The sequence below is a fragment of the Anomaloglossus baeobatrachus genome, chromosome 11 (genome assembly GCF_048569485.1).
Source record: "Anomaloglossus baeobatrachus isolate aAnoBae1 chromosome 11, aAnoBae1.hap1, whole genome shotgun sequence".
NCBI lineage: Eukaryota > Metazoa > Chordata > Amphibia > Anura > Aromobatidae > Anomaloglossus > Anomaloglossus baeobatrachus.
The window spans coordinates 52,169,379-52,195,463 of record NC_134363.1 but is presented as its reverse complement, the minus strand read 5'-3'; the positions used below and the strand labels follow the sequence as shown (position 1 = coordinate 52,195,463).

Sequence of the window (26,085 nt, the reverse complement as noted above, 5' to 3'; positions counted from 1 at the left end):
CTCACCCCTTGAGGCGCCTCATGCACTTCCTGGGGAAGATGGTGGCAGCAATGGAAGCAGTCCCCTTTGCGCAGTTTCATCTGCGTCCACTCCAATGGGACATTCTCCGCAAATGGGACAGGAGGTCGACGTCCCTAGACAGGAACGTCTCTCTTTCCCTGGCAGCCAAAACCTCTCTTCAGTGGTGGCTTCTTCCCACTTCTCTGTCGAAGGGAAAATCCTTCCTGCCCCCATCCTGGGCTGTGGTCATGACGGACGCGAGTCTGTCAGGGTGGGGAGCGGTTTTTCTCCACCACAGGGCTCAGGGAACCTGGACTCCGACAGAGTCCTCCCTTCAGATCAATGTTCTGGAGATAAGGGCAGTGTATCTAGCCCTAAAGGCGTTCCACCGGTGGCTGGAGGGCAGGCAGATCCGCATACAGTCGGACAACGCCACGGCGGTCGCGTATATCAACCACCAGGGCGGCACGCGCAGCCGTCAAGCCTCCCAGGAAGTTCGGCGGATTCTGCTGTGGGCGGAGGCCACAGCCTCCACCATCTCCGCAGTTCACATCCCGGGCGTAGAAAACTGGGAAGCAGACTTCCTCAGTCGCCAGGGCATGGACGCAGGGGAATGGTCTCTGCACCCGGACGTGTTTCGAGAGATCTGTTGCCGCTGGGGAACGCCGGACGTCGATCTCATGGCGTCTCGGCACAACAACAAAGTCCCGGCATTCATGGCACGGTCTCAAGATCACAGAGCTCTGGCGGCGGACGCATTAGTTCAGGATTGGTCGCAGTTTCGACTTCCCTATGTGTTTCCTCCTCTGGCGATGCTGCCCAGAGTGTTACGCAAGATCAGGTCCGACTGCCGCCGCGCCATCCTCGTCGCTCCAGACTGGCCGAGGAGGTCGTGGTACCCGGATCTGTGGCACCTCACGGTGGGTCAACCGTGGGCAATCCCAGAGCGTCCAGACTTGCTGTCTCAAGGGCCATTTTTCCATCTGAATTCTGCGGCCCTCAACCTGACTGTGTGGCCATTGAGTCCTGGCTCCTAGCGTCCTCAGGGTTATCTCAAGATGTCATTGCCACTATGAGACAGGCCAGGAAACCAACGTCCGCCAAGATCTATCACAGGGCTTGGAGGATCTTCTTATCCTGGTGCTCTGATAAGGGTTTTACCCCCTGGCCGTTTGCCTTACCCACGTTTCTTTCCTTCCTTCAGTCCGGAATGGATAAGGGTTTGTCTCTCGGCTCTCTCAAAGGACAAGTATCGGCGCTTTCCGTGTTTTTTCAAAAGCGTCTAGCCAGGCTTCCGCAGGTCCGCACATTCCTGCAGGGAGTTTGCCACATAGTCCCACCTTACAAGCGGCCGCTGGAACCCTGGGATCTTAACAGGGTCCTAAGGGCTCTTCAGAAACCACCTTTCGAGCCGCTGCGGGATGTTTCTTTATCACGTCTTTCGCAGAAGGTGGCTTTTCTAGTGGCAGTTACATCGCTCCGTAGAGTGTCGGAGCTAGCAGCGTTGTCATGCAAAGCCCCCTTCCTGGTTTTTCACCAGGATAAGGTGGTTCTGCGTCCGGTCCCGGAATTTCTCCCTAAGGTGGTATCCCCTTTTCATCTTAATCAGGATATTTCCTTACCTTCATTTTGCCCTCATCCAGTTCACCAATGTGAAAAGGATTTGCACTTGTTAGATCTAGTGAGAGCTCTCCGGCTCTACGTGTCTCGCACGGCGCCCCTGCGCCGTTCTGATGCGCTCTTTGTCCTTGTCGCTGGCCAGCGTAAGGGGTCGCAGGCGTCCAAGTCAACCTTGGCTCGGTGGATCAAGGAACCGATTCTTGAAGCCTACCGTTCTTCTGGGCTTCCGATTCCTTCAGTGCTGAAAGCCCATTCTACCAGAGCCGTGGGTGCGTCCTGGGCACTGCGGCACCAGGCTATGGCTCAGCAGGTGTGTCAGGCGGCTACCTGGTCTAGTCTGCACACTTTCACGAAACACTATCAGGTGCATACCTATGCTTCGGCAGACGCCAGTCTAGGTAGGCGAGTCCTTCAGGCGGCTGTTGCCCACCTGTAAGAGGGGGTCGTTTTTTCGGCTCTTTTTATCGAGGTATTCTTTTACCCACCCAGGGACTGCTTTTGGACGTCCCAATTGTCTGGGTCTCCCAATGGAGCGACAAAGAAGAAGGGAATTTCTTTGTCGCTCCATTGGGAGACCCAGACAATTGGGTGTATAGCTTATGCCTCCGGAGGTCACACAAAGCATTACACTTAAAAGTGTAAACCCCTCCCCTCTGCCTATACACCCCCCGTGCATCACGGGCTCCTCAGTTTTTATTGCTTTGTGGAAGGAGGCACACATCCACGCAAGCTCCACATTTTAGTCAGCAGCAGCTGCTGACTATATCGGATGGAAGAAAAGTGGGCCCATACAGGGCCCCCAGCATGCTCCCTTCTCACCCCACTCTGGTCGGCGGTGTTTGTTAAGGTTGAAGTACCCATTGCGGGTACATAGGCAGGAGCCACATGCTGTTTTCCTTCCCCATCCCTTAGGGGCTCTGGGTGAAGTGGGATCCTAACCGGTCACCAGGCACTGGGACCGCGCTCCCTCCGCAGCCCCTGAGGGAATCTGCTGGACAGGAGACCGGGTATCATCAGGGACAAGGCCCTGCTACTCTGAGGTACTCTGTGTCCCCTTGGGGACGGCGCATAGAGCGCCTGTGTAATGGACACTACAGCAGCTGCTGGGTGTGTTTGTGCGCCGGGACTACCGCGCTGACCGCGCTTGTTTGCCGGCCGCGCTTATAACTTTAGTCCCCGGCTTTTGCGGCCTAGTGCTGCATATTCCCGCCCCCGGGCCTGCCAGTCAGGGGTAAGGGCGGGACGCTGCACTGGACGTCAGCGCTGAGGGCAGGAGCATACTTTGTATCCTCCTCCCCCCTCACTGAGCACCGTGGGGCACCAGATTCCCGCACTTTTACAGGCACACCCACGGCTCCCTCCTCCTCTCTGAACGCCGGCAGCCATTGCTATCAGCACTTCAGACGCTGGAGAACTTCAGAGGGGAGACAACTCCGAGCTCCACAGCTCTGGGAGGCCCAGGCAGGGAATCTGGTGGTCACACAACCGCTGAGAGCGGTCGGTAAGCCGCACCTGTTACTAGGTGCTGGTCCCCCTGGGTGCCGAAGTGTATATTTATATGCTTATATTGTATACATTTACTCTGTACGGCCGCACTATTAGCGTTTGGCTATATACCCTCACTGATTCCTCTAAGAGGAGAAACAGCATGTCGTCCGCAAAAAGCAAGGGTACCAAAGCACAGGCTTACTTTGCAACCTGTACCTCATGTGCGGCAATGCTTCCTGCAGGTTCCACCTACCCTCATTGTGTGCAATGCTCGGCCCCTGTGACACTCACTCAGCCGGAGCCTCAGCCACTGGTGGGACCCCCGGCCCAGGTGGAACCTCCGGCCCCCACTGTCCAGGTGACAGGGACAGAGTTTGCAGTATTTGCTGACAAACTTTCTGAGTCTATGGATAGATGGTCTGCTAAGATACTAGAAGCTTTGCAGTCCAGACCTGTAACACAGGCCCCGGGCACTGTTGATTCATTGCCCCCATGCCCCCCTCGGTCGGAGCAGCAAAGTGCTCCTGGGTCGACTCATAGGTCCCACGGGGAGGACTCCGACACGGACCGCAGTCCCAGACCGACTAAGCGGGCTCGCTGGGAGATTCCCTCGACTTCATCTCACTGTTCAGGGTCTCAGCATGAGGACTCTCTGGAAGATGAAGCGGATGTGGCAGATCAGGGCTCTGATCCTGACGCCGCGCTCAACCTTGATACGCCTGAAGGGGACGCCATAGTAAACGACCTTATAGCGTCCATCAATCAGGTGTTAGATCTTTCTCCTCCAGCCCTTCCGATTGAGGAGTCAGCTTGTCAGCAGGAGAAATTTCATTTTAGGTTTCCCAAACGTACACGGAGTGCGTTTCTTGATCACTCCGACTTCAAAGATGCAGTCCAGAAACACCGAGCTTTTCCGGATAAGCGCTTTACTAAGCGCCTTCATGACACACGTTATCCCTTCCCCCCTGACGTAGTCAAGGGTTGGGCTCAGTGTCCCAAGGTGGATCCTCCAGTCTCTAGACTGGCGGCCAGATCCATAGTTGCAGTGGCAGATGGTGCATCACTCAAGGATGCCACTGACAGGCAGATAGAGCTCCTGATGAAATCCATCTATGAGGCTATCGGCGCGTCCTTTGCTCCGGCATTTGCAGCCGTATGGGCACTCCAAGCTATCTCAGCCTGTCAGTCTGAGATTAATGCGGCCACACGAGCCGCTACTCCGCAGGTTGTGTCATTAACCTCTCAGGCGTCGGCGTTTGCGTCCTACGCCATGAATGCTGTACTAGACTCTGCGAGCCGTACAGCGGTAGCATCCGCCAATTCAGTGGCAGTCCGCAGGGCCATGTGGCTACGTGAATGGAAGGCAGACTCTGCTTCCAAAAAGTTTTTAACCGGTTTGCCGTTTTCTGGCGACCGCCTGTTTGGCGAGCAATTGGATGAAATCATTAAACAATCCAAGGGCAAGGACTCGTCCTTACCCCAGTCCAAACCTAACAGACCTCAACAACGGAAGGTACAATCGAGGTTTCGGTCCTTTCGGCCCTCAGGCAGGTCTCAATTCTCCTCGTCCAACAGGCCTCAAAAGGGTCAGAGGAACTCTGATTCATGGCGGTCTAAGGCACGTCCTAAAAAGACCGCCGGAGGAACCGCTCCCAAAGCGGCCTCCTCATGACTTGCGGACTCCCCAAACCGCATCCTCGGTCGGTGGCAGGCTCTCCCGCTTTTGCGACGCCTGGTGCCCACATTGCCAAGACCGATGGGTGAGAGACATTCTGTCTCACGGTTACAGGATAGAATTCAATTCTCGTCCTCCGATTCGTTTCTTCAGAAAATCTCCGCCCCCCCGAGCGAGCCGATGCTCTTCTTCAGGCGGTGAACACTCTGAAGGCAGAAGGAGTGGTTATCCCTGTTCCCCTTCAGCAATGGGGTCACGGTTTTTACTCCAACTTGTTTGTCGTACCAAAAAAGGACGGATCTTTCCGTCCCGTTCTGGACCTCAAACTGCTCAACAGACACGTGAAAACCAGGCGATTCCGGATGGAATCTCTCCGCTCCGTCATCGCCTCGATGTCCCAAGGAGACTTCCTAGCCTCAATCGACATCAGGGATGCTTATCTCCACGTGCCGATTGCACCAGAGCATCAGCGCTTCCTGCGTTTCGCCATCGGGGACTAACACCTTCAGTTCGTGGCACTGCCTTTCGGCCTGGCAACAGCCCCACGGGTCTTCACCAAGGTCATGGCAACAGTGGTAGCAGTCCTACACTCTCAGGGACACTCAGTGATCCCTTACTTGGACGATCTTCTTGTCAAGGCCCCCTCTTGGGTGGCATGCCAACACAGCCTGAACATTGCTCTGGAGACTCTCCAGAGGTTCGGGTGGATCATCAATTTCCCAAAGTCAAAACTGACACCGACACAATCGCTGACATATCTCGGGATGGAGTTTCATACTCTCCCAGCGATAGTGAAACTTCCGCTGGACAAACAGCGATCACTACAGACAGGGGTGCAATCTCTTCTCCGAGCCCAGTCGCACCCCTTGAGACGCCTCATGCACTTCCTAGGGAAGATGGTGGCAGCAATGGAGGCAGTTCCATTTGCACAGTTTCATCTGCGTCCTCTTCAATGGGACATTCTCCGCAAATGGGACAGGAAATCGACGTCCCTCGACAGGAACGTCTCCCTTTCTCGGGCAGCCAAGGCCTCTCTTCAGTGGTGGCTTCTTCCCACTTCTTTGTCGAAGGGGAAATCCTTCCTGCCCCCATCCCGGGCTGTGGTCACGACGGACGCGAGTCTGTCAGGGTGGGGAGTGGTCTTCCTCCACCACAGGGCTCAGGGTACCTGGACTCAGCCAGAGTCCTCCCTTCAGATCAATGTTCTGGAGATAAGGGCAGTGTATCTAGCCCTAAAGGCGTTCCAGCCGTGGCTGGAAGGCAGGCAGATCCGAATTCACAAGCGCCCGCTAGAACCCTGGGATCTGAACAGGGTGCTAACGGTTCTTCAGAAACCACCTTTCGAGCCAATAAGAGATATTTCTCTTTCCCGCCTCTCACAGAAGGTGGTCTTCCTAGTGGCAGTCACATCACTTCGCAGAGTGTCTGAGCTAGCTGCACTGTCATGCAAAGCCCCCTTCCTGGTGTTTCACCAGGATAAGGTGGTTCTGCGTCCGGTTCCGGAATTTCTCCCTAAGGTGGTATCCCCTTTTCATCTCAATCAGGATATCTCCTTACCTTCTTTTTGTCCTCATCCAGTTCACCAATGTGAAAAGGATTTGCACTTGTTAGATCTTGTGAGAGCACTCCGGCTCTACATTTCTCGTACGGCGCCCCTGCGCCGCTCGGATGCGCTCTTTGTCCTTGTCGCTGGCCAGCGTAAAGGGTCGCAGGCTTCCAAGTCAACCTTGGCTCGGTGGATCAAGGAACCAATTCTTGAAGCCTACCGTTCTTCTGGCCTTCCGGTTCCTTCTGGACTGAAAGCCCATTCTACCAGAGCCGTGGGTGCATCCTGGGCATTGCGGCACCAGGCTACGGCTCAGCAGGTGTGTCAGGCGGCTACCTGGTCGAGTCTGCACACTTTCACGAAACACTGTCAGGTGCATACCTACGCTTCGGCAGATGCCAGCTTAGGTAGGCGAGTCCTTCAGGCGGCGGTTGCCCACCTGTAGGAAGGGGCCGTCTTTCGGCTCTATTACCGGGGTATTCTTTTACCCACCCAGGGACTGCTTTTGGACGTCCCAATTGTCTGGGTCTCCCAATGGAGCGACAAAGAAGAAGGGAATTTTGTTTACTTACCATAAATTCCTTTTCTTCTAGCTCCTATTGGGAGACCCAGCACCCGCCCCTGTTCCCTTCGGGCTGTTGTTCTTTTGTGTACACATGTTGTTCATGTTGAATTGTTCTTTTGGTTCATGGTTTCAGTTCTCCGAACATCCTTCGGATTGAATTTACCTTAGACCAATTTATAAGTTTCCTCCTTCCTGCTTTTGCACCAAAACTGAGGAGCCCGTGAGGCACGGGGGGTGTATAGGCAGAGGGGAGGGGTTTACACTTTTTAAAGTGTAATACTTTGTGTGGCCTCCGGACGCAGAAGCTATACACCCAATTGTCTGGGTCTCCCAATTGGAGCTAGAAGAAAAGGAATTTACGGTAAGTAAACAAAATTCCCTTCTTTCTTCAAAGGCGATGTCCTGCTGGGCAGGATGCATTGCTGTGTTTGACACTGTGTGACCGGGTCACAGTGACTGCTGAGATCGTTATATAGGTCGCTACTGCGACCTGTATCTTTCCTGCATCGCTGGTAAGATCTGACTGTGTGACATCTCACCTGCGACCTCCCAGCGACTTACCTGCGATCCCTATCAGGTCACATCGTTTTCGAGATTGCTGGTAAGTCGTGTGTGACTGGGCCTTAAGGGCAGAGGTCCGTGCATTGTATTTCTTCTGGGGGTCACGTGCTTCATTCATGTAGTGGAGGATACCTGAAACGTCCCTGGCCCCACACAATACCCCCCTGCATGGGCCAAACCCTCAACCCTAAGGTAATTGATACATCTGTATGCCTGTTTGTGACCGCGTCTTATTTGTAAATGTATTCTGACATATATATACCGTATTTTTCGGACTATAAGACGCACCCTTGTTTTAGAGGAGGAAAAAATAGAAAAAAATAAAATTAAAGTAAAAGAATGTGGTCATGACACACTGTTATTTTACTGCTGACAGTGTTACTGCGGTAATAATATCCCCAAATTCTGTCCTCATATCCTCCTTTCTGGGTACCTTGTATATATGGCCCCCATCGTGGAATATGTATGTTCCCCATCATTATGTGTGTGATCCTCCAATCTGGATTGTGTGTGTGTGTATAGTTATAGTGTGTGTGTGTGTGTGTGTGTATGTATATAATGTGTGTGTGCCTGTGTGTATATAGTTATATAGTGTATGTGTGTGTAAAGATTATATATATATATATATATATATATGTATGTATGTATGTATGTATGTATGTATGTATGTATGTATGTGTGTGTGTGTGTGTGTGTGTGTGTGTGTGTATATAATGTGTGTGTGCCTGTGTGTATATAGTTATATAGTGTATGTGTGTGTAAAGATATATATATGTGTATATGTATATATATGTATATATATATATATGTATGTATGTGTATATGATCCAACCCCATCCAGGTGTACAGTAATGCCTTTATATATTATTTATTGCCTTACTTTTACTGATGTGCTGCTCACCATGCTTCAGTTTGGTCCTGGCATTACACACAAAGTCTCCCATATCTCAAGGACCTGCAGTGATGTAATGAAGAGGCAGGGCACTGTGCTGTTCTGTGCTGTTCTGTGCTGCTCTGGCCCACCCCTCTGCATTACATCACTGTAGGTCCTTGTCAGCTACGGGAGACTGTTTCTAGTGCAGAGGCAGCAGGAGCAAAGTGAAAGTAATTTGAGCCCTCAGCACAGAGACTGCGGCTGTGCTGTGAAGGTATGCCGTGCTCTGGCCCGGACACTGCAGTGATCTGCACTTCCCCCCCGGGCCAGACATGACTGCAGCGTCCCCCTGCTCCTGCCTCCTACACAGCGGACCCAGTCTCCGCAGCTGCTGCAGGAAGCCGGCGTCTGGAACTCCCACGTGTGACCGCTGTTTACATTAAACAAGTATTCATTAGCTGCTCCTTACACCCGCTGACTGCATAGAGAGGTGGGCGGGGAGCAGCTAATGAATATTCACTGACTTTAAGCAGCGGGCACACGTGGTTTCTCCAGCAGCCGGCATCCTGCAGCAGCGACCCTCCCTGCCTCCTGTGATCCCACTGCATAGCGCTGACTCCCCACAGCTCCCTACCCCGCAGCTTCAGACCATAAGACGCACCCCACACTTTCCTCCCAAATTTGGAGGAAAAAAAAGTGCGTCTTATGGTCCGAAAAATACGGTATATTCTGTAAATTCCATATTGTATGTATTGTAGTCTCTAGTGTGCCCTTACGGCTATTAAAACATATATAATTTAATCTTGGGCTGTTCTGTTATCTCGATCCTGAATTCCACGTCTGTGTGCTCGGTGTAATAGTTATCGTAATCGATTGGTGGCAGCGAGTTTATGCCAACGATCATTGTGGGGTGATCCGTGAGATCAGGGGCGGATTAGATATATTCCGCCACAGAAGTCGGGGAATATATGCCTTACTCTCACCGGGAACCCTTCAATCATCGGCATAGTAGAATAGCGGCCTCCTTGCTTATTGTCGGGCAATTCCATAATTGGCCTGACTATAAGAGGGGCGCTAGAGAGCGAGTCATGTGCTCTGTGAGGTGGAAAAGGGGGGGGGGTGTAACTTCCACTCCTTCCCCCTGTTCATGACAATGGCCCATAGAAAAAGATGCTTGTTTATGATCTAAACTGATGTTTGCACCAATTTTGGCACATCCTGTGAGAGGACAATGTGTTGATGACTGGACTGGAGGAAGATGGGGTCCTTGACTGCTACAGACGACATCCATGAGAAACTGCATTTAGAAGAGCTTCAAATGACATGACAGTGGGGTGTGCGTTGTGCCGATCCATGTAACGCTTATAGGGCTGCGATAGATGAGTTGTTTCCATCAGTCCCATAGGTAGTTACTGGAGCGGCAGAGCGCATGCGTGAACCACACTTTGTAAATTCACAGCCGTCGGGTAGTGAGAAGGGACATGAGATGAGGGATACTCATGTGATTGGGTGATCTTGCAGTCAGTTGTGGGAAAACCCATTTAAAAGGAAAGTCACTCATTTTTTAATACTCTGATGTGTATTTCAAACAGTAAAGTAGAAAGTTGTGGCTGACGGTTACAGGGGTCTTCAGCCGTCAATTATCGCGGGTGGGGGTCTTGTGCATCGGATTGTAGCAGGAAACAATCTTTCTCGTGTCCGCTGTCTCTGAATCCGTTTCCTGTTTTTACAGGTGGCCGATGATGGATACGGGGTCTCCTACATCATTGTTGGCGAAAATCTGATCAACTTCCATTTGTCCTGCAAATTCTCCAGCCACGAGACAGTGAGTTACTTGGTCTTCTGCCGTAGATTCCTCCTCCTGAACCATCCCACATATTCCAGTGCTGACATCCACTTTCACATTTGCTCTGAGATCTTCATTTCTATCACAAAATCTGCAAAATCAATTAATCAATTGGTCCATGTAAAGTTATCAGAATAAAAAAATAATAAAATAAAAATGTAATATATATATATATATATATATATATATATATTATATATTATATATTATATATAGTGTATGAAAATAGAATAGCACTTCATCTCCAACCCCTCTAGCAGTAAAGAGCAATAAAATCTTCTTTCCCAATGGTCACATCAGGGCACCAAACCTCCCCCAGAGTCTGAGTACGTCTCTGCGGCTCGTCTCCAATAGTTGAAACCTCCCACTGCGTTTTTTTTTTTTTAACAGCCACAGCAGCCCCCCATTTCCTCTGTAGTTAGAATAGAGCTTTCCAGTAGTCCTTCCACCCCGCTAGTAGTAAAAGTTGTCTCGCCTGTAATCACAGCGTCCCTCCACTTTGTGAAAATTTAGAGCAGATCTCAACCCCCCACCCAAAAGGCAGAGACCATAACAAGCACAGAATGCTGAACCAAATATTAGCCCCATTTATTTAAGATCGCAGTATGGATTATATTGACAGTTAAAGGGGTTTACCTGGATAATCCAGAGCCCAAGGTATCCCAAGATCCAAGTTCAATTAAATGGAGATTGTGAGCTGATTTATGCTGCGCGAAACAGAGGCAGCATGAATAGGGGCCTAGCTATGTTAGTTTGAATAAGTATGTTTTGCAAGAAAATGTACCTTGAAATTGCAGCTGGCGACGATGGGTCGAATATGACTAACCCAGAAGGCAGGACCCCAGCACGGCTTCTCCTGACCATGTTCCCATTGCATTGTCTCTCCTTGTACACACACAGCGGTACAGACCAATGGGAGCGTGGTGGGGAGAAGTCACCAACTACCTGCCTCTTGGACTAGTTATCCTTGAATTGGCCGCTGGCAACAATGCATCGAGGATGACTAGTCCAAGAGACAGGACCCCAGCATGGCTTCTCCCCACCATGTTCCCATTGCATTGTCCCTCCTTGTACACATACAGAGGTACAGACCTATCCGTCTAGGGGAGCGATGGGGAGAAGTCACCGGCTACCTGCTTCTTAGACTAGTTATCCTTGAATTGGCCGCTGGCAACAATGTGTCGAGGATGACTAGGATGACTAGTCCAAGAGACAGGACCCCAGCACGGCTTCTCCCCACCATGTTTCCCATTGCTTGTACACATACAGAGGTACAGACCTATCCGTCTAGGGGAACAGTGGGGAGAAGTCACTGGCTACCTACCTCTTAGACTAGTCCTCCCTGCTGCATCATCCCTGGTTGTGTTTTGGGGTGAAACATAAACTATTGCAGTAATGAAGTCGATCTCTGACTTATGATGCCCGTGGTTCAGACAGCATGAATCAGTTGACAGATTCCATTTTAAGGGCTTGTGCAGTGAAAAGAAGATTTTAGGTACTCGCCATAAAATGTTATTTCTCTGAGCCTTCATTGGGGGACACAGGGAACCATGGGTGTATGCTTCTGACACTAGGCAAGAAGAACAAGATGGGTCCTCTCCAGTAGGGTACACCCACCAACCGGAACCAAGCCAAATAGTTGGTGTGAAAGCAATAGAAGCAACCTGAACCGACTGGCCCGTCACTTACGGGCGGGTGCTATCCCCTCAAAGGCTCTGAGAAAGATTTCACAGGGAGTACGGTCTTCTTTTCTCTATCGCCTAATCGGGGGACACAGGAAACCATGGGTTGTTCCAAAGCAGTCACCAAGGAAGGGAATAGAAAGGACTAGAAAAATGGAGAGCAGAGGTGAGAATTTCAGGTTAGAAACCGGCCATTGTAATTTGCAACCTAAGACAGGTGTATACACTGTAAAACTTGGAAAAAGTAAGTACAAATAACTAGACAGCAGAGCTGTCAAATAGAGGCCTGACGACAAATGGTCTAGGAGACCCATGCCAGGGATGAAAAGTGCCAGAAACCAATGGAGGTGCTCCGTCTCTCACTCAATATGCATCCAGAATGGCACAGTGGATCCAGACCGGAAATCTATCCTGACCTCTCCGGATTACGAACACGGAATTCGAGTGCCTAATGAAGTTGTCTTAGACAGATAGGTGCGCTGAGATGCACTCTGACCAGGTATAAAATATCCTAAAGACTGGTTAGGAGGACAAACGGGAGAAGAGCGGAGCAAGGGAAGGCTATCTAACTCATAGGGAGAAGAGTGAAAACTGTCTTAGGCTATGTGCGCACTTACCGGATTTTGCCGCAGATTTTTTGCGGTTTTGCTGCATGTTTCGCTGCAGAAAATGTTCATAACATCTCTGCAGTGATTCACCAGCAAAACCTATGGGCAAAAAAAATCCTGTGCGCACTGGGCGGAATTTGACAGCTGCATGTTTTGCTGCGGGATTCCCGCAGCAAAAACAATTGCATGCCAATTCTTTTCCGCACGTCGCTGCGGGATTTCACTCCATTGACTCCAATGTTAATCGTGAAATCCCGCAGGGAGTAACGCAGGAAGCAAATTCTGTGCGGTTCACTGCTTTTTCCTGCGTTATTCCCTGCGGTATTTCGCGGTTTACCTCCGGTAATGTACATAGCTTGCCTGCGGTTTTGCAGGGAAGTGATGTCATTACAGGAAGAGGAAGCGGAGCAGAGTAAACACACACCCATCACACACACACACACAGACATCACACACACACACACACATCACAGACATAGACACAGACACATAGAACACACATAGAAAGAAAACGGAAATATAGAAAACAAAGAACGTGGGCTCCGCTGTATTTTTACCGTCCAGCCGAGGTAAGCACACAGCGGCGGCCCGGTATTCTCAGGCTGGGGAGGGAGAGGGGCAGGGTTAATGTCCCCCGCCTCACTCCCCCTCCCGCAGCCGAGAATATCAGCCGCAGCTGCCCCGGGACTGTCGCATGCATTATGCGGCAGCACCGGCGTGTCCCCGGCTCTTCCTGCCGCCGTGTAGCAGTGGCAGCAGGGTAATACAAGGGGTTTATGGTGGTGGATCACCGCCATTAACTCCAGGGTTGATCATGGCAGCGTCTATGTGACAGCTGACATGATCAACCCGTAAGTAAAGTGAAAAAACACAGACACCGAAAAATCCTTTATTTTAAATAAAACAAACAAGCCTCGTTCACCATTTTATTAACCCCTCCCGCATCAAAGCTCCGGCGTAATCCACAGGTCCTGCGCTGCTTACATCCAGCCGCGACTCAGACACAGCGCTGAATGAATGCAGCAGACAGCAGAGGTAATTACCGGTCATTTCCCACGGCCGGTAATGTGAACTCACTGCCGACCGTGGGAAATGCAGCGATCTGTCCTCTATCTATCTATCTATCTATCTATCTATCTATCTATCTATCTATCTATCTATCTATCTATCTATCCATCCCTCTATCTATCTATCTATCCCTCTATGTATCTATCTATCTATCTATCTATCCCTCTATCTATCTATCTATCTATCCCTCTATCTATTCTTCTGTCTATCTACTATCTCAGAATTAAATGACTTTTTTTTTTTCTTTTTTCAATGTGCTTTATTGCATTGAATGCAATAAAGCACATCCCAACCCGCACGCGGCAAAACCGCGGCAATACCGCGAACAATACCGCGGTGAAACCGCAGCAAACCGCATGCGGTTTTCGGGTGCGGTTTGCCGCGGTTTTTTACCGCGGGTGCGGTAATCTTTGAGAGCATGCGGAATTTTCTCAAGAAAATTCCATTTCCCAGTGCGCACATAGCCTTAGAAGAATAGCAGAAAACGGGACGCATGACACTCTTAATCAGGAGAACAAGACAGAAGGATGACGAGACAGGGCTGCTAGTTCTGAGACTCTCCCATGGAAGTGATTGTCATTGAAAAAAACTTTCCAGGGGAACGAGGATAGAATGCTAGAATGAGTTCAAAATGAGTTCGCTATAGAGCATTTAACATCAGGTGAGGTCCCAGAGATCCACAGGAGGCTGATGTAGAATGATCAACCATACTCTCCTCACGGGAAATCTTTAACTGTGAACGGAAAACTACATTCCTTTGAAAAGGATTAAAAGGACATAGACCTGACTTTTAGCGAGAACTAATGAATGGGCTAGACTCAAGGTCCGACAGCAAGAAGTTCAGGAGGGAAAGAGAGAAAGGGTCATGTATGAGGATAGTTACAAAGAGAGGGAGGGCTTCCTTGCTTTGGTAATGATCAATGACCTTATCGGAGAAATGGAAGCTCTTAGATAAGAGTGGACCAAGGAAACAGATCTGGAGGTGTCTGCAAGAAAATAGGCTTCCTCCTAAAGGTGGTAGGCAACCCGATCACTCCGGAACTAGAGAATGACAGAAGGAAAGGGGAGGATGGAAAACCCAGGAGACCACCGGAGCATCTGAGACAACCACTGAGAGTCACAGGACCTGAATACGAACTAAAGGACTCTGTAATGCACCTTGGATGCCAGCAGATTGATGTCAGGGGTGCTCCACTGAAAAAAAAATATAGATGAGAACCGTCTGATGAGGAAACCACCACTCCTGATGAGGAAACCACCACTCCTGATGAGGAAACCACCACTCCTGATGAAGGTCTTTCCCGTGTTAGAAGAGTCGGCAGTCTAGAACCTACTTCGGGGACACAAACTGCTAATATCACCGGTACACATTGTTCCTGTCGTGACCAGATAATTCCTCCTTGACCGATCGGGATAGGGTTCCATTTTGGTGAATGATGGATGTTGCAGCGCTGTCGATTTTAAATGCAGAAGGCTGCTAGCCGGAAGATCCTTCAAAACGAGGGGAGGCAAAAGAACGGCTCTGAATTCAAGATGAAGAAGGAAGAGAAGGCTTACAGAGCCTACCAGCAATGCTGAACTGTTAGCTCAGTTGGCGAACTTTTCCAGTATCTAACTGGCGTCCATCATCACGGTCTTCCAACAACTGGATTAGAATAATTACACTATTGTGAGACTGTTTTACAAAGAGAATCGAGCATGGAGCGGGAAGGTCAGAGTGATTGACTTCCAAAAAGAAGAGTAGAAGACTTTTCTATAGGGAGAGGGAGGCTTGTTCATGTGAATCAAAAAACAGTGTGGTCCAGACGACTAGACACACGGTCGAGATAGGAGACGACTTTGACATGTTGAAAGTTGAACCCAAACAAGCATTGTGCTGCAAAAGGCATGGCAAACTCTCGCAGTATGCAGAAGTGAAGAGCCTTGAAGCATATGTGATATGGAGGGAAGACTTAGGCCCTGTGCGCGCTTACCGGATTTTGCCGCGGATTTTCCGCGGATTTGCTGCATGTTTCGCTGCAGAAAATGTTCATAACATCTCTGCAGTGAATCACCAGCAAATCCTATGGAGAAAAAAAATCATGTGCGCACTAGGCGGAATTTGACAGCTGCATGTTTTGCTGCGGGAATCCTGCAGCAAAAACAAGTGCATGTCACTTCTTTTCCGCACATCGCTGCGGGATTTCACTACATTGACTCCAATGTTAATCGTGAAATCCCGCAGGGAATAACGCAGGCAGGAAATTCTGTGAGGTTCATTGCGTTTTCCTGCGGTATTTCGCGGTTTACCTCCGGTAATGTACATCGCTGCCTGCGGTTTGCAGGGAAGTGATGTCATTACAGGAAGAGGAAGCGGAGCAGAGAGTAAACACACACACAGATCAGACACACACACACAGATCACAGACACACACAGACATCGAACACACATAGAACACAGACACATAGACCACACATAGAAAGAAAACGGAAATATAGAAAACAAAGCACGTGGGCTCCGCCGTATTTTTACCTTCCAGCCGAGGTAAGCACACAGCGGCGGCCCGGTATTCTCAGGCTGGGGAGGGAGAGGGGCAGGGTTAATGTCCCCTGCCTCACTCCCCCCTCCCGCAGCCGAGAATATCAGCCGCAGCTGCCCCGGGACTATCGCATGCATTATGCGGCAGCACCGGCGTGTCCTCGGCTCTTCCTGCCACCGTGTAGCAGTGGCAGCAAGGTAATACAAGGGGTTAATGATGGTGGGGGACCACCGCCATTAACTCCAGACTTGATCATGGCAGTGTCTATGTGACAGCTGACATGATCAACCCGTAAGTAAAGTGAATAAAACACACACACAGAAAAATCCTTTATTTTAAATAAAACAAACAAGCCTCTTTCACCATTTTATTAACCCCTCCCGCACCAAAGCTCCGGCGTAATCCACAGGTCCTGCGCTGCTTACATCCAGCCGCGACTGTCACAGACACAGCGCTGAATGAATGCAGCAGACAGCAGAGGTAATTACCGGTCATTTCCCACGGCCGGTAATGTGAACTCACTGCCGACCGTGGGAAATGCAGCGATCTGTCCTCCATCTATCCCTCTATCTGTCTGTCTATCTATCTATCCCTCTATCTACTATCTCAGAATTAAATTACTTTTTTTTTTTTTTCTTCAATGTGCTTTATTGCATTGAATGCAATAAAGCACATCCCAACCCGCACGCGGCAAAACCGCGGCAATACCGCGAACAATACCACGGTCAAACCGCAGCAAACCGCATGCGGTTTTCGGGTGCGGTTTGCCGCGTTTTTTTACCGCGGGTGCGGTAATCTTTGAGAGCATGCGGAATTTTCTCAAGAAAATTCCATTTCCCAGTGCGCACATAGCCTTAGATCCCTCTGGTGCAGAGAATGACTACGCCTCTAACATGATTCTCATCATTACACAAGGGAAGTGGCTAAGCCAAAGCGTAACTCCACAAGCTGACAGAACAATGTTCAAGTCCACCAGTGAACCGTGAGTTCCATTGGGGTTATCTAACCATAGCGGAGAATCACTCCTGGAGGGTGTAGGTGGACACCCCAGTATGTTAGGTTGAGGTCTTGAACAGTAGAAGTGGTATTGACCTATCGTTGGACACGAGGTCTAAATGAAAAACTTGAGGAACCGGAGTAAGACAACACCAATATGGGGAAAAAAACATGCGATTCCCTGTTGGCTATAACGCGATCTGAACCAAGGACCTAAGTGATGCAAGGCAACAGTGCTAGGAACTGGGCTCCGAAGTGCTGCTCTGGTGTAGAAAGAGGATGATAAAGCCGAATTGGAGGACAGATGAGACTGAAACAACTAACTGGTGGAGGGGCCAACAGGATGGAACCTGCTTGAGAAAGGCTTATCGTAGAAAAGGAGATTTCTTCTGGCCAAGAGACGACACTGACGAGGACTTTGACTGATCCAGCCTATGGAATCAAATACTGATAACTTGTGGCTTCTGCGATGGCTCTCGTCCATCTCTGTCCCAGAGAGGCGGCAGTCCTGAGAAGGAGAAAGTAATGGATCAGCTTCATGCAGAGCTGCTTGTTTTAACATGAACCACGGGGAGGATGTTGAGAACTGTCATCAGTAGTTAGGGGAGGCCACAGAGCTACTTGCCCACATGGCTAATCTGCTCTGCGAGATCTGGAGACTTGTTGAAGAAGAACTTGGGAGGATGCCTGTCACAGGAAACTGCACAAGCAGGGACAGTCTCCTCCACACAACCAGCAGAAAAACCACAGGGACATGCTAGCCAGGGATTATGTAGGCTGGAATGGGCTGTCCAGGTGAACCACAGGAACATGCTAGCCAGGGATTATGTAGGCTGGAATGGGCTGTCCAGGTGAACCACAGGGACATGCTAGCCAGGGATTATGTAGGCTGGAATGGGCTGTCCAGGTGAACCACAGGGACATGCTAGACAGGGATTCTGTAGGCTGGAATGGGCTGTCCAGGTGAACCACAGGGACATGCTAGCCAGGGATTCTGTAGGCTGGAATGGGCTGTCCAGGTGAACCACAGGGACATGCTAGCCAGGGATTATGTAGGCTGGAATGGGCTGTCCAGGTGAACCGCAGGAACATGCTAGCCAGGGATTCTGTAGGCTGGAATGGGCTGTCCAGGTGAACTACAGGTACATGCTAGACAGGGATTCTGTAGGCTTGGAATGAGCTGTCCAGGTGAACCACAGGGACATGCTAGCCAGGGATTATGTAGGCTGGAATGGGCTGTCCAGGTGAACCACAGGGACATGCTAGCCAGGGATTCTGTAGGCTGGAATGGGCTGTCCAGGTGAACCACAGGGACATGCTAGACAGGGATTATGTAGGCTGGAATGGGCTGTCCAGGTGAACCACAGGGACATGCTAGACAGGGATTATGTAGGCTGGAATGGGCTGTCCAGGTGAACCACAGGGACATGCTAGACAGGGATTATGTAGGCTGGAATGGGCTGTCCAGGTGAACCACAGGGACATGCTAGCCAGGGATTATGTAGGCTGGAATGGGCTGTCCAGGTGAGATCGCACTGAACAGGAGTCATGATCTAGTTACCGAAATGGAAGGACCAGAATACGACTTGAAATACTGTAGAAAGGATACAGATTCTTACAGGAGGAGAGGATCCGCTTCCATGAAGTTTGGGATTGGTTACAGCACTGGAGAGGCTCTCGTAGCTTGTCTGTACCAGTCTCTAGGTGGGGTGACAATGTGACACAACTCCACTCTGTTGCCCAATCACAAGCTGTATTTGAAAAACAAACGTAAATCTAATATATAAAGCTGAGTGTATGTGTGTATGTCCGCTAAAAGAATCCGCACCGTCGCATTTACAGCCACTCCATGTGACTCAGGGAACGTCATAGACTATGTTTGGGTGGGAAAATTTAACCCCGCGCTTTACAGTTACTCTCCAAAAATCCTGCCTCCATTAAACTGAATGGAGGTGGGCGCTAAAGGTTAATAGCAACTGTCAGTGGTTGCTATAGGAACAAAATAAACTGTTAATACAAGAAGCTTATGTGTGAGGTAATAAGATGTCTATGGGGAGACGGATAGAGAGAGATAGACGGAGACGGACGGGGAAAGAGACGGAGACGGACGGGGAAAGAGACGGAGACGGACGGGGAAAGAGACGGAGACGGACGGGGAAAGAGACGGAGACGGACGGGGAAAGAGACGGAGACGGACGGGGAAAGAGACGGAGACGGACGGGGAAAGAGACGGAGACGGACGGGGAAAGAGACGGAGACGGACGGGGAAAGAGACGGAGACGGACGGGGAAAGAGACGGAGACGGACGGGGAAAGAGACAACCCTGGAAAGAGACTGACTGGCAAAGAGACAGAGAGACAGACAGAGAGACAGTTACTATCCCGGTCAACGCCGGGTACTACAGCTAGTCCTTAATAAATAACAACAAATCTAAGGTAGAACCCAGGGCTGATTGCAGCCCGTGTGCAGTACACTGACCGGCATTCATTCCTGGCTACAAGCCTTTTGGGTCTGCACTTATTTCCAAATTTGCCGCTATGTTAATCAGTCTGTTTTTTTTTTTTTTGTTTGTTTTTTTTTCTTCTTCTCCGCAGGATTCCCATCGCTTTGGCAAGAACATTCGACAATCTCTGCTCGATATTCTCAGCCTGTTCAAGCTGGATAAGTAGTAGAACGTCTCCTCTCATGCCAGGCTAAAAAGTAAAAAAAAAACAAACAAACTTCTGTCAAGTTACGCCCCCGAGGAGCAAGAAAAGTAAAATGTACCAATAAACTGCTGCCGAATACAGGGACCGTTGTGTTATTTTCCAAAAACTTACACACAGTACAATCATGGCGGCCTGTCCGGTGGAGACATCTCCAAGGTCCTGTGTACTACGGCTGACGACTTATCGTATGAGGTGCAATGTAACGAAGCATCTTGTGTGGGGTGCTAGAGATTGGACAAGTCCCATGTGTGAGCTGGTGCCTTATATGTTCTGTCTTATTCCTTGTAGTGAAGCGAATCAATACGATTGTTTCATACCTTTCTATATTGAAGCATTCCTCATCAGTTGCATTTTCTAGGTTTCGCCTCCACACCTCTGGGGTTTCGTTCATTATTTTCAATGCGCTTTATATTCTTGGCTTGCTTTATAGGCGTAGTAATGTTACAGGAGTGTTTCATCGGCTGTGCTTGTTTTATAACCTTTTTTTGTTGTTTTGTACTTTTTGTCCATGAACATAACCCAACTATTTTCTTATCTACTTATGCAGACTTTCCTGCTGCTCTTAAAAGGGAATTCCATTTTTACCTATCTCTTCGAAGATCATAGTAGTTTTGGTTAGTAGGATCTCAGCATGAAGGTGCCGCAACGTTTAGCAGGGCTATGACGTTTCGCAAAGCACCCAACACCTCTGGTGTTATTTGGTAATTTACAAAATTTGCTCGGTGACCGCATTTGCTTCATTGACTCCTAAAGCACATACACAATACAGGGCTATGTAAGTGAATGGTGACCCTGAAGGAGCGCTGTATGACATTTTAAGGTAGGCCACTCTCAGACTGCACAATAGACTCCATATAATGGCTGAACCCGTTGCGGCTGACCATAGGAAGTCCAGATATTGCAGTGGTTATACCGGCACTAATATGTGCCTGTATTACATTTGCAACCGATGCACAATCAGGTTTTAAGAGCTTTACCACCCAGCCCTTTAAGGATCCCACCACTTACTAAAATTTTATCTACAGCACATCAGTGGCCAATCCCTTTAAGATGGGATTTCCATTTTAATACTGTTTTGCTGTTTAAAGAGAAACTGTCATCAGAAAATTACCTGATTTGTCAGGATTTTATCTTAAATGAAGATTGTTTTAAAAAATAAAACAAACTTTTCACCCATATTTTTTTTCCTTTTTCATATCACAATCTGTATTAAAAGAACAAAAATAGAAATCTTTTACTTTTCACACTGGCCACTGAGGGAAGCTTACACTCCTACGTCATGTTATTTTAGGAAATGCACATATACATTAGGAGCACTGAAGCAACTAATGAGTATGTGCAAAGGCAATTGTGACAGGAGGGGGCAGGAGGAGATGAGCTGTGACATTTGTCTATTGTGTTTGGTGGATGCTGTGTTATCAGTATTATATAGGAGGAGATGAGCTGTGATAACACAGGATCCACCATTCACAATAGGTGATATCATAGCTCACCACCTCCTCCTTTATGACTGATAATGCCTCTATATACAGTTGATAACACAGGATCGACTAATCCCAATAGGTGATGTTACAGCTCACCTCCTCCCCCTCTTCTACAATGATTGATAACACCTTTATAGATAGTAGATAACACAGGATCCACTATACATAGCATATTTCACAGCTCACCTCACTCTCCTGCACAATGACTCATAACACCTCTATGTACAGCTGATAACACAGGATCCACCATTCACAATAGTTGATATCACAGCACACCTCCTCCTTTATAGTGACTTATAATGCCTCTATATACAGTAGATAACACAGCATCCAGAAAACACAATAGAGAATGTCACAGCTCTCCTCCTCCACCTCTATGTATAGCTGGTAACACCGAATTCATCATTCACAATAGGCACAATAGGTGATATCAGCTATACATAGAGGTGGAGGGGAGCTGTGGCATCACCTACTGTATTTGGTGGATGCTGTTTACTGTATATAGAGGTGTTATGAGTCATTGTGCAGGAGGGTGAGGAGGTGAGCTGTGACATCTGTTGTGTATGGTGGATCCTGTTACCTACTATGTCATTGTACATGAGGGGGAGGAGGTGAGCTGTGACATCACCTATTGGGATTAGTCGATCCTGTGTTATCAACTGTGTATAGAGCTGTTCAGTTGTACAGGAGGAAGTGGGCTGTGACCTCACCTATGGTGAATCCTGCGTTATCTGCTGTATATAGAGCTGTTCAGTCATTCATTGTACAGGAGGAGGTGAGCTGTGACCTCATCTATGGTGAATGGTGGATCCTGTGTTATCTGCTGTGTATATATATAGAGCTGTTCAGTCATTCATTGTATAGGAGGAGGTGAGCTGTGACCTCACCTATGGTGGATCCTGTGTTATCTACTGTGTATAGAGGTGTTACCTGTCATTTTATTCCTGCCTGTGATGATAATGACACTTGCGAAAGAACAGGAAACATGCGTCAAGAACAGCCCCGGTGGACAATATGAAAATTGCAAAATATCTACACTTTTTTATTTATTTTTGTTTTTTTAATACAGATTTTAAATGAGAGAAAAACACAGAAACCTGATTTTAATAAATGGGTAATTTTCTGATGATACATTTCCTTGTAACGGCCACGGACACCAATACGATTTGCCTTATTGCAAGGGGTGATACAACTTTCCGAACATTGCCAGGTTTGGCTATAGGACACTGTGATTGACATTTTTCTAATTAAACCAAACCTATATTTTAAGCGGAGTTCACACCTTCGACATTCACTGTCCAAATGCGTTGGTGATATCGCAGGCTGGTAGACTATGGCCGGTTTTCTCATCGCGGTCTGTGCTCGCACCGCTAGGATGCTGTTTGATTTGTGTCTTGTAGGGATAAGCGGTGGCAGGTTGGCCGCTTATCCTTCCCTGTTGGAGTCGAAGGTAATAGCTGACATGCAGACAATCACTTTTGCTGACAGTCGCTGCTTAGTTGGAGTAGGATCGCCGCACAAGAGGTGTCCAAAAAAGACAAATGAGACTGTATATTTTTTCATTGGAGGACTCTGCCCTTGTCTGATCGACTGTTCTCCAAAATTGTGGCCGGAAGAACTAGGATATCTAAACAGGATTTAGGCGCTGGAGACAGCGAAGGGTTAATGGCATACGTCTACTAATCCTAAATATGTTACATTATTGCGAAATATTAAGAAATGATTTATACTTGATCCAAAGCCAAAAAAACGGGTAAAAGAAGAAAGCGGGGGTGCGGTGTTTGCTGATATTTTGGGTTTCTCTTTATTTTATTCTCTTACTTGAGAGTTGAACCTTTTGGTTTCCTTCTTGCTGATCTGTTTTTGTTGTCCTGAATTTCTCTCCGCACCATATGACGTTAGATTGTAACCTTGTACAGTGCGCACATAGAATATATGTCATACGGCAGGACACCGTGACACCGGTGCTGGGGCGCCTCATCATGTCATTAATAATTAGTGAGGGGGCAGCACATCATTTCATTAGCGACATCAATCAGTGGGCCCCCTGTCGTTTCACTGCTGGCCGTAGTGATTGGGCCCCCTGTCGTTTCACTGCTGGCCGTAGTGATTGGGCCCCCTGTCAATTCACTGCTGGCCGTAGTGATTGGGCCCCCTGTCGTTTCACTGCTGGCCGTAGTGATTGGGCCCCCTGTCGTTTCACTGCTGGCCGTAGTGATTGGGCCCCCTGTCGTTTCACTGCTGGCCGTAGTGATTGGGCCCCCTGTCGTTTCACTGCTGGCCGTAGTGATTGGGCCCCCTGTCGTTTCACTGCTGGCCGTAGTGATTGGGCCCCCTGTCGTTTCACTGCTGGCCGTAGTGATTGGGCCCCCTGTCGTTTCACTGCTGGCCGTAGTGATTGGGCCCCCTGTCGTTTCACTGCTGGCCGTAGTGATTGGGCCCCCTGTCGTTTCACTGCTGGCCGTAGTGATTGGGCCCCCTGTCGTTTCACTGCTGGCCGTAGTGATTGGGCCCCCTGTCGTTTCACTGCTGGCCGTAGTGATTGGGCCCCCTGTCGTTTCACTGCTGGCCGTAGTGATTGGGCCCCCTGTCGTTTCACTGCTGGCCGTAGTGATTGGGCCCCCTGTCGTTTCACTGCTGGCCGTAGTGATTGGGCCCCCTGTCGTTTCACTGCTGGCCGTAGTGATTGGGCCCGCTGTTGTTTCATTAGTCACACCGTTGAGAAGACAGCTTATCTCTTTCCAATGACACCAGTCAAGAGACAGCTTATTATTTTAATAGTAACAGCAGATCGCCTATCCGTTCCCTAGTGACACTGTTTGGGAGGCTTCCTATCCTTTCACTAGTTACACCAGTGAGGGGGTCAGACTATCTTTTCACTAGTAACAGTTGTGGGGAGGCGCCTTATCCTTTCACTAGTGAGCGTGGGGATAGGGCAGCTATCCTTGACCCTAATGATATCAGTGAGAGGACTGCCTTTCCTTTCACTAGTGACACCAGTAAGAGTGCATCTATTCTTTCAGTAGTGACATTGCTCAGGAGGCAGCCTATCCTTTCACTAGTGACAACGCTGCGAGAGCAGCTATCCTTTCACTAGTGATAGTGAGAGGGCTTCCTTTCCTTTCACTAGTGATACCAGTAAGAGGGTATCTATCCTTTCAGTAGTGACATCAGTGAGGAGGCAGCCTATCCATTCACTAGTGACACTGTTGAGGGGGCAGCCTATCCTTTCACTAGTAACATTGGTAAGGGGACAGCCTAGCCATTCACTGGTGGGGAGGTGTTCTATCCTTTCACTAGTCACACTGGTGGGCAGGCGTCCTATCCTTTCACTAGTGACACTTCTGAGGGGGCAGCTATTCTTTCACTAGTTACATCGGAGAGGGGATGGCCTCTCCTTTGCTAATGGCATCAATCAGTGGACAGGTTCTTATTTCACCAGTGACACCGGTGAGGAAGCGGCCTATCCTTTCCTTAGTGACTCCGGTGAGGGGGCAGCTATTATTTCAGTAGTGAAGGGACTACCTATAATTTCACTAGTAATGTTAAAGGTGAATTTAATTATGTGGATATGCCATAGATCTGACTGGTGCAGGTGTTGGCGGTCCAGTCCACATTCCCAGCTGAGAAATGGTGGCAGGTCTGGTAATTCTCCATTCCCGTTTATGGGAGACGAGAGCGGACTGTCGGTCTCTGGTACAGCCGGCAGCGGTCTCTCCCAACCTCCTCATACATGACCATTCAGCTGAGCGTCCATGTGCGCTTCACAGCAGTGGCTTCTGATGACTTTCCTGATGTCTATGGGGCTATCACATCCAGAATCCGGAGGCTTCATTACAAAGCATACGTGTAAGAGCATTTATTCAGGCGGTATAGGAATTTGCATTACCTCCAGTTATTTACTGCAATCGGCACAGTGGGGCATTACTAACTCCTCATGTCACTCCACTCATCCGCTTCTCATTTGCTGCCATATTATATAGGACGACTTTACGGTAAAGATCTATAATGTCATCGTGCTATATTTGGTTGCACTCCGGAGAAACCTATGGAAAGGTTTTTGCATGAGTTAATTTTTTTTTTAAATATATATATATATATTTTACGCTTTTGTTATTACAATTTGCTTTTCGGTGTTCTTTGCATTTCGTTTTGTTGAGAATAAATTTGTATAATTTTTTTTTTTTTTGCCATTATCAATGCAATTTCAATTTGGGAAAGGACTTGAGGGCAATAAAAAGCCAATGTTTAACTTGTGTCGTGTTTATAAAAGTGTATATGGGGTAATGTACTCTGACCGTACAGACACATCAAGTGCTGGAGTTACATGGTGAATTCCTAGCGATACAACAATCTTCAGATCTGCAGAACCTCATTTTTGAGAGGAGAAAGGGGTTCCTGTCCCCATGGTAAATTCCATAAATGGATGATAGAAGTGGGCCCTTTCTCTGGTTTCACTTCTCGTCTTCAGGAGACGGGTCCCCATATCGTGCCATCAGTGAAGGGGGAGGTGGCAGCTCATGTGCCGGACTCTATTCATTGCTAGGAGAGTATTTGCTTGACTATATAAATATGAGGCGGCGCATGAGCTTGCAGGTGATTGGGGGACCCCATTCTTCATATGGGGGGGATCCCCAGGGAAGTGAGAGTGGCGTATACTAGACAACTGTGAGGCCAGCAGTTGTGGTTTTCCCACAAAAGTCATTCACCTGGTGAAGGGTCTCCGGCAGGAGAGGTCGTTGACTGATTCGCATCGGGCAGAATAGGCAACTGCCTGCCTGTATGTTCTTAACCTCAGATGAAAAAAATAACCAAAGTCCCAGAGAACCCCTTAACCAATATGAT

The 26,085-nt window shown here is 48.8% G+C and overlaps 1 protein-coding gene across 5 annotated transcripts in view; it reads left to right on the top strand.

Moving 5' to 3' along the window:
- The window catches only part of LOC142256469 (carnitine O-palmitoyltransferase 1, liver isoform-like), a 111,300-nt gene extending 85,808 nt beyond the window's left edge, over positions 1-25,492 (top strand). For all 5 annotated transcript variants that reach the window (XM_075328168.1, XM_075328171.1, XM_075328167.1 and 2 more), the window contains exons 18-19: positions 10,062-10,154; positions 19,643-25,492. In XM_075328168.1, the coding sequence (XP_075184283.1) occupies positions 10,062-10,154; positions 19,643-19,717 (168 nt within the window). In that variant the 3' untranslated portion in view covers positions 19,718-25,492. The remainder of the gene's footprint in view (positions 1-10,061; positions 10,155-19,642) is intronic.
- The last annotated feature ends 593 nt before the right edge of the window (positions 25,493-26,085 follow it).